Source organism: Scylla paramamosain, chromosome 27 (assembly GCF_035594125.1).
Source record: "Scylla paramamosain isolate STU-SP2022 chromosome 27, ASM3559412v1, whole genome shotgun sequence".
NCBI lineage: Eukaryota > Metazoa > Arthropoda > Malacostraca > Decapoda > Portunidae > Scylla > Scylla paramamosain.
In genome coordinates this window covers 15,665,248-15,674,408 of record NC_087177.1, presented here as the reverse complement: position 1 = coordinate 15,674,408, position 9,161 = coordinate 15,665,248, and the positions used below count along the sequence as shown (strand labels likewise).

The following is a 9,161-nucleotide window of genomic DNA, read 5'->3' as shown; positions in this document are numbered from 1 at the left end:
TTGTACACTACTAATAGTTTTACATAATCTACTAAATGTTACAATTTTGTTTTAATTTTTCATGAAATGCTATTTACAAGGTCTAAAATATTACTATCTGACCTTGACTTGAATATATGAGCAAATATTGATGGCATAAATGAATATGACTTGGAAATGATAAAATGTGACTGTAAAACAAGTTTACTTCACCAGTATTTTGAGGTATTGCAAATAGTTAAGAGACTTAAGACAAATAAAAAAAAAATATGAAAGAAACGAACAGTGTTGGAAGGGTACTCACTGTGTTGGCCCGAGTTGGTGCCACAAAGGACGGGAACAGGCTCGTTGGCTCGCACCATAAACTCGTCGTTGTCACAGTTGCCGTACACGGGCGGTTGAAGCTCCATCTCTATGAAATCCAATCTGAAACGTTATGGGAAACTCAGCAAGCTCGTTCTTACATACGTGTCAGTGGTTATACTGATCGTTACAACAACAACAACGACAACTACTACAACTACTACTACTACTACTACTACTACTACTACTACTACTAATACTACTGGCTGGTACTACTACTTCTACTACTACTACTACTACTACTACTACTACTGCTACTACTACTGTTGCTGCTGCTATATTTTTCTTCTTTTCCCTCAACAGCAACAACAACAACAACAACAACAACAACAACATGAACTACTGCTAGTATTACTACTACTACTACTACTACTACTACTACTACTACTACTACTACTGCTACTACTACTTCTTCTGCTGCTGCTGCTGATGATGATGATGATGATGATAATAATGATGATGATGATGATGATACTACTACTACTACTGCTACTACTACTACTACTACTATTACTACTGTTATTACTACAACTACTACTACTACTACTACTACTACTACTACTACTACTACTACTACTATCACAAATACTCAAATACTTACTGCAACATGATACGTATAAACAATGAATACCTAAAACCAAATAACAAGAACTGAAAAGAGAACTTTAATCAGGAATGACCCTCCCTATATGTCAAGATCCACTGCCGAGTTACCACCTGGAGGCGCTTCATGGGCATCACTAACCTGACCTGACAGATGGGCACCTCACAGTCATGGGAGACGGTCAGCTGACAGTGGCTAGAGTCGTTGGCTATCTGCTCTGGATACTCAGGATTCTCGAAGTCGAATTCCAGGAAGGACACCTCTTGGCCACACGTCACGACCACTGGCGGCGAAAAGTTTAAACGCAAGTGAAGTAACATTCAGTGATTTTACGATGCTTGTGGTCATTTCGTGAGCAAGTGTTAGTGTGTGTGACTGAATATGTGGTGTTCATTGTCAGGTAGTGAATTAATGTTATCTCATCCCTTATATCTATCTCTCTATCTACTTCTATTAAACAATACACATACGGAGCAATAAAATACTACACTCACCCCACAAACAGTTCCTTCATCATCCACATCACCTACGTCTCGCTATTTATCATGTAACTCTCCCTTACCTTCCTCCACGCTGTATCTGGCTGAGAATCCCCTGCAAGTATCGCCGTCAGGAGTGGAGCGGAATTCAAGGTAGATGATGTCCTGGTCGCTCAGGTACTCGCCAGGAACATCAGTGCCACAAAGGGAGATGGCGTGGGTGTCGTTGGAAGAGCCTGCGGAAAGGAGAGGAGAACTGATTTAAATTGTACCTTAATAACTGGATGATATATATATATATATATATATATATATATATATATATATATATATATATATATATATATATATATATATATATATATATATATATATATATATATATATATATATATATATATATATATATATATATATATATATATATATATATATATATATATATATATATATATATATATATATATATATATACATATATAAACTAAAAAAAAACAACTGACGTTGAAAAATATAGTTACATTCAAAATCAGGTGATAAGCCAGGGGATGAGCGATGGATAACGAAGAGAGAAGTTGGGCAGGGGATATATTATTGGCGAAGGAATCGAGTCACAGTGAGAAATACATCAGTCATGAGTATTTTTTACCTTGATTACTTAAATCTTTAGATATTTTCATTCCCTTAGCATTACGCAAGGAGGAGGAGGTGGAAAGGCACCAAGATCCTACATTGAGTCGTGGAGACACTCCTTCCCACACCCCAGGTTAATAGCGTGTAATGTGAGATGCTAGGCCGCCTGTAAACACCTGCCAGCACTCACCTGTGACAGACACCCGCAGGTAGTCGCCGCTGCACGAGGGTGTCTTAGTCACCTCAAAGTCCTCAAACAGCAGCCGCACACGCTTGCCCTTCCCTCCCTGAATGACATTTGGAGTTTTAATCAAAAGTGGTTTTATAACATTTTGTCACTATTTTTGTCATATATATATATATATATATATATATATATATATATATATATATATATATATATATATATATATATATATATATATATATATATATATATATATATATATATATATATATATATATATATATATATATATATATATATATATATATATATATATATATATATATATATATATATATATATACACACCAAAGAAACAATTTTCTTTGCAGTAAATATATGGCACTAAATTAGACTGAAATTCATCTGATAACGTTCACTTCAAAATGTAAATAAAGTCAACGGTTTACCTTTAGTTTTACTCACCACAGTGGTCCACATAGACCACCCTTTTTTTTCACAATAAGGAAAAGCAAAATATTTTACAGAATATATAGTGTTCATCTTGACAATGTTCTCAATATAACATCGTTACCAAGAGAAAATGGTGACAGAAAACGGAGAAAGCACCAGACCACCACAGAAAACGTGTCTGTGGAGGAGACTGGCTTGTGTTGCGCAGGAGTAATGCTTTCCTTTTCGTGTTCATTTCACAATGAATACTAAACCAACAGTGAACTTTTTTTTTTTTTTTTTACTTACCACGATGGTCCACACGCAGTACAGCCCCTGCTCGTACTGGTCAGGATAGCCTGGGGAGGTGAGCACGCCAGCACCAGCTAAAGAGCCATCCACCACGGCGCCGCAGTCTGTCAACACCCAAATGTGTCATTACAAGCCAGGTACCGTCCCTCTTCAATGCCATTGATCATTAATACTCTTCCTCAATCTCTTATCTGTATTCTGTTTTTTTCCAAACGTAATTTACGAGGAGAAAAGAATTATAGCTTAGCAGATACTCCTTTATAGGTTAACAGGTTTTTGATAGTGTTCTTCGTGTGCGATGTCATGCAATCAGCCTCCGCCACACTCACTTGGGGCTTGAGGCGTGGTGGTTGTGATGGTTTTGTACTGCGAGGTGACTGTAGAGGCTACGGTGGTTTCAAGAGCTGCGTGGCTCTTTTCCAGTGCCTCGCTCTTGTTGTACTCGTAATTCGTGTTGGTGTCAGTGGAGGAATCGCCACCATCGGCCTCAGCTTCAGTGTGAGCATCAGTCTGAACATTGGTCTGAATATCAGCTTGTGCATCGATTTGGGTATCAGTTTGAGCATTGGTCTGAACATTCCCCGCTGCAGCCAGCTGCTTCTGGGCATGGTACAGAGTGCTGGCCAGGCCGGTGTACCACTGTAGCAGAGCACCATCTTTCAGCACCTCAACTTGATCGGCCTGTAAGGACACAATGGTAGAGGTTTATTATAGAAAATTAAGACTAGTTTGCCATCTGTATATATATATATATATATATATATATATATATATATATATATATATATATATATATATATATATATATATATATATATATATATATATATATATATATATATATATATATATATATATATATATATATATATATATATATATATATATATATATATATATATATATATATATATATATATATATATATATATATATATATATATATATATATATATATATATATATATATATATATATACTCTCTCTCTCTCTCTCTCTCTCTCTCTCTCTCTCTCTCTCTCTCTCTCTCTCTCTCTCTCTCTCTCTCTCTCTCTCTCCAGTGCATACACTTTTGTCGTAACCAATAAATCTAATGAGAATGAAAGCCTTGTTGGGACAAAAAAAAAGTCACTTTAGCATAAGATATATTATGTGGTGTGAAAGCGGAAACAGAGAGAGAGAAAGAGAAGCTGGACAAAGGTGCCAGACCTGAGAGGGTCAAGATAGGAAAGCCGTCCGTCACGGTTCTTATAAGTAAAGCCTAACAGTAGTAATGCTGTCCAAGAGTAAAATGTTAAGGTTATATTTTGAAAAAAAGAGGATCGGGTATGTGAAGCGTATGTTCTGTTACTGAAATTAATTGTGTGATGAGAAACAAGTTGGAAATGTACTACTGAAGTGTTTCGAGATATTAAATGTGCATGATCTGAAGAGAGACTAATCAATATTATATAACTTTTATTACTGTGTAAAGGATATTGTGCATAACAGTTGGAAGTCGCATATAATCGCGTAAGTTGTAAATATATTTAAATAATATCAACTCTTTTAAAGCGATACGGAACAATTATTAACAACACCAGAAGTAATGCATGCAATATTTGTAAACATCTATAAGAAAGAAGGGGACTGAAAAGAACAGATGTTGTAGTTTCTACCCAGTTTAAAGACTGGAGGCTGCTGTAGAACAGAACCAGTAAATATGTCTGAGTCATTACTATTTAAGGAATGGTGTACCAAGTGGCAGTTAAAAGGTTGATTAAATCAAGTTTGTAAAACACACTGAATTCTCTTGAACCCATAAGTAGCTCCTAGATAATTAGGGACGCAAAAAGATCATGCAACATAGAAGCACGATACTGCTGAGTTCCTGTGCAAGTGTTCCTCTCAGTATGAAACATTCAACATTACTGGCTATATGCGTAAAGTACTTATTGTATAAAGCACCATCATATATTGATTGGTGTTAATTACATGATGGCTTAAACAAACCGTGTAAAGATCTAGGCATTCGTGTAAAGGCTTCAGTACACTTGCAAGTTAATAATTTGGTGCTCAAAGAAAACTAATCACTGTTTCCGTGTGTGTGTGCAGGGTGGTGGAAAAATCTACAAAAAATAAATAAACAGTAAAGTAAATATCCGTTTAGCAATGTCATCACCGTCCACAAGTGATGCGTAGTTTCGACGAAATCTTATCTCATCATCATTCACTTAGAATTTCATTGTTATTTATTGTTGTTTTGAACGCTGCATTAATTGGGTAAAGTTAAGGAGTTAGTGTCCTTATTAAACGTACGTCCTAAAACAATGACCACTTCAAGGGAATCTGGACATGAATATGATAATGTTTAGATGATACAGGTGGGAAAGGGTTGCGTGACATTACCTGCGAAACTGCCACAACTGCCAGCCACGTCAGCAGCAGCCGTAGCGTCGCCTTTCTCGCTGCTGTCATCCTCACTTAGCCACACAAACCTCAAAGCGATATAAGAAACTGTCTTTTTCCTTTCCCAGAGATCAAAAGACCCTAGCGGTGATCCTGTGCCTCGCCCGTCCCTCGCTTTCCCCTCGAGAGCAATACGTGTGCCTGACGGGAGTGGCAGAGCAGGGGGAAGCTTTTATATGAAGTCGACATTTCCGGAAGGCAGGTGTTCAGCTCCCCACTGGCCAGTTTATTAATTATCTCATTTACCGGGTGACATCACGTAATGGTGACAGGAATCAAGTGGCGAAAGATCACACAGCTTCCGGGATGAGTTTTATTAGTTTTGTTGGTTTTCCTTCATGGTCCGTTGTGTGGCCGCAATGCACACACACACACACACACACACACACACACACACACACACACACACACACACACACACACACACACACACACAAAACCTTCCATGCACATACATACATATGCTCACATCTGGTATTCCCTTTCGCACATAAAATTTAATCTCGTGTTATGTTATCATGAATCCAACTTTTGAATTGACATGCATGCGCATTGCAATTATTTTCCTTAATCAAATAAGTCAAAGGGAATTACAGTTGCTCTTTCCACTGGCAACTTTATGAGCTATTTCCCTGACTAACTAATAACGCTAATCGCATGTGAGTATCTAGTTTTACCTCTGCTCGCTGCCTTCACGTTAGGTTGATCCACATGAAGAATTACTTATTCAGTGTTCAGCACTTCATCTTCTGAAAACAATCATCTTGTCGGCCACGCTGTGTTTTCAGACGTGAAATGTGCATGTTAATGTATGATGGTGAATGACCCTATAAATGAAAGTCTTTTAAACCATGAAGTAGACTTTCCAATATGTTCAAAATGGTTCTTTGCTTCACTTTTTTTTTTTTTTTTTATTCTTTTACATTTCTTGTAGTACTGTCTTTACTATTAGAATTTTTCGTTTCCTCAAAGTGCATTTATACCTATGATGTATCTCTCTCTCTCTCTCTCTCTCTCTCTCTCTCTCTCTCTCTCTCTCTCTCTCTCTCTCTCTCTCTGTGTGTGTGTGTGTGTGTGTGTGTGTGTGTGTGCATATATATATATATATATATATATATATATATATATATATATATATATATATATATATATATATATATATATATATATATATATATATATATATATATATATATATATATATATATATATATATATATATATATATATATATATATATATATATATATATATATATATATATATATATATATATATATATATATATATATATATATATATATATATATATATATATATATATATATATATATATATATATATATATATATATATATATATATATATATATATATATATATATATATATATATATATATATATATATATATATATATATATATATATATATATATATATATATATATATATATATATATATATTTAGTTAGTTAGTTAGTTAGTTAGTTAGTTATCTATTTATTTATTTATTTATATCAGAGAGAGAGAGAGAGAGAGAGAGAGAGAGAGAGAGAGAGAGAGAGAGAGAGAGAGAGAACATAAGAACATGAAAAATAAGGGAAGCTGCAAGAAGCCACCAGGCTTACATGTGGCAGTCCCTGTATGAAATATACCTACCTATTTCCACCTATCATCCCCATCCATAAACCCGTCTAATCTTCTCTTAAAGCTCCCTAATGTCTTAGCACTAACAACTTGATTACTGAGTCTGTTCCATTCATCTACTCTATTTGAGTACCAATTTCTTCCTGTCTCTTTCTCAAACACAAATTTTTCAAGCTTGAACCCGTTATTTCTTGTTAGAAAGAGAGAGAGAGAGAGAGAGAGAGAGAGAGAGAGAGAGAGAGAGAGAGAGAGAGACAGAGAGAGAGAGAGAGAGAGAGAGAGAGAGAGAGAGAGAGAGAGAGAATGGATAAACAGATATTGATATAGATGTAGTATTTATTAAAGCAACTATGTAATTATTTTCCAACAATTTTCATATTTTTCGATAGTTTCATATTTCATGATAACGAAACACTTCTGTGACGAGTCGTACCTAAGCAATTTCCTCTTGTTATTAAAGTTTCGAGTGTGCGAGTCTGAAATATTTCAGTTTCAAAGGATGAAATTTCACGGTGATGAAGAAATCTTTGCACTGATCAGGAAACATAAGTTCCCTAGACAGGCTTTGTTTTCTGAATATTCAACTCCCGCTAAGCCAAAAATATAGCCCGTCCAGCTCCTTTGTTGGTGAGAGTCTGCGAGAGTTTGATTATGGGTTGCGAGTGTATCCAAAGGCGGCTCCTGGAATATGCCACGACCTTGCGTGTGTGTGTGTGTGTGTGAATACGAGGTGGCAGTGTGAGGAACGTTGTATTGTGCTCCTGTGCTGCACGCCGCTCTTATAGTAGATGTGCAGGGCGTGTTTCCAACTGAATTAGTACTCTGCTTCCTCGAAGTAAACTAATTTCACGCTTGAATGAGCCCTACAGAACATTACACAATGTAATACAATGAAGGTAATCGCAACGTATTCATTATTGTGATCACAAAAGCAGATCATTCTTTGCCTTCTGTTGCGCTTACTTACGACACACTATTGCTGATGACTCATACAGAAAGATAGATTGATAGAAAGACAGATATACATATAGACAACTAAAGACAACTCTCTTCCTCCACACAAAACTACAAGCACCTAATAACACACACACCCTTCACTCAAAAAATTTTAAAATCATGGCGACTCCTACACCAGCCTCGGAGTCCCCATCTGGGGAGGGGACCATAAATGTCCCCAGGTCGGACTGCCTTTCCGTCGACGACCCTAAGTGTCTTGACACCCCCCTCAACTTTTTCTTCATTAACTTCTGCAACATTCGCGGTCTAAGATCTAATTTTCAATCTGTAGAACACCACCTCTCCTCTTCTAAACCTCATCTTCTTTTCCTCACTGAAACTCAGGTGTCTGAGGCAACTGACAGTAGCCCCTTTTCTGTTCCCTCCTACTTTCTCTATCCTCATTTTCGATCCAAAGCTGGATGCTGCGTTTATGTGCGCAATGACTTAACCTGCTCTCGTGCCCACGCTCTTGAATCTTCCAAGTTTTCCACCATCTGGCTACGACTACAGAGTCATTCTCATACTAAATTTATCTGTGCTGTATACCTCTCTCCTAACTCCTCTGACTATAAGAAATTCTTTGACTACTTAACTTCCAAAGTGGAGCACATTCTGACCCTCTTCCCTTTTGCAGAGATCTCCATTCTTGGAGACTTCAATGTTCACCACCAGCTTTGGCTTTCCTCTCCCTTCACTGACCATCCTGGTGAACTAGCCTACAACTTTGCTATCCTCCATGACCTAGAGCAATTGGTGCAACACCCTACTCGTATTCCTGACCGTCTTGGAGATACGCCCAACATCCTTGACCTTTTCCTGACCTCTAATCCTTCTGCTTATGCTGTCACCCTTTCTTCTCCGTTGGGCTCCTCCGATCACAATCTCATATCTTTATCTTGTCCTATCACTCCAATCCCTCCTCAGGATCCCCCTAAGCGAAGGTGCCTCTGGCGTTTTGCCTCTGCTAGTTGGGGGGACCTGAGGCGGTATTTTGCTGATTTTCCTTGGAATGACTACTGCTTCCGTGTCAGAGACCCGTCTTTGTGTGCTGAGCGCATAACAGAGGTGATAGTGTCTG

At 37.0% G+C, this 9,161-nt stretch overlaps 1 protein-coding gene across 2 annotated transcripts in view; it reads right to left on the bottom strand.

The window, feature by feature from the left end:
• Window positions 1-5,552, bottom strand: part of LOC135114497 (cubilin-like) — a 32,403-nt gene extending 26,851 nt beyond the window's left edge. For both annotated transcript variants that reach the window (XM_064030393.1, XM_064030394.1), the window contains exons 1-7: window positions 5,378-5,552; window positions 3,319-3,670; window positions 2,987-3,093; window positions 2,249-2,345; window positions 1,509-1,661; window positions 1,088-1,229; window positions 284-405 (exon numbers count right to left, since the gene is read on the bottom strand). In XM_064030393.1, coding sequence (XP_063886463.1) covers window positions 284-405; window positions 1,088-1,229; window positions 1,509-1,661; window positions 2,249-2,345; window positions 2,987-3,093; window positions 3,319-3,670; window positions 5,378-5,446 — 1,042 coding nt within the window. In that variant the 5' untranslated portion in view covers window positions 5,447-5,552. The remainder of the gene's footprint in view (window positions 1-283; window positions 406-1,087; window positions 1,230-1,508; window positions 1,662-2,248; window positions 2,346-2,986; window positions 3,094-3,318; window positions 3,671-5,377) is intronic.
• Window positions 5,553-9,161: the final 3,609 nt, after the last annotated feature.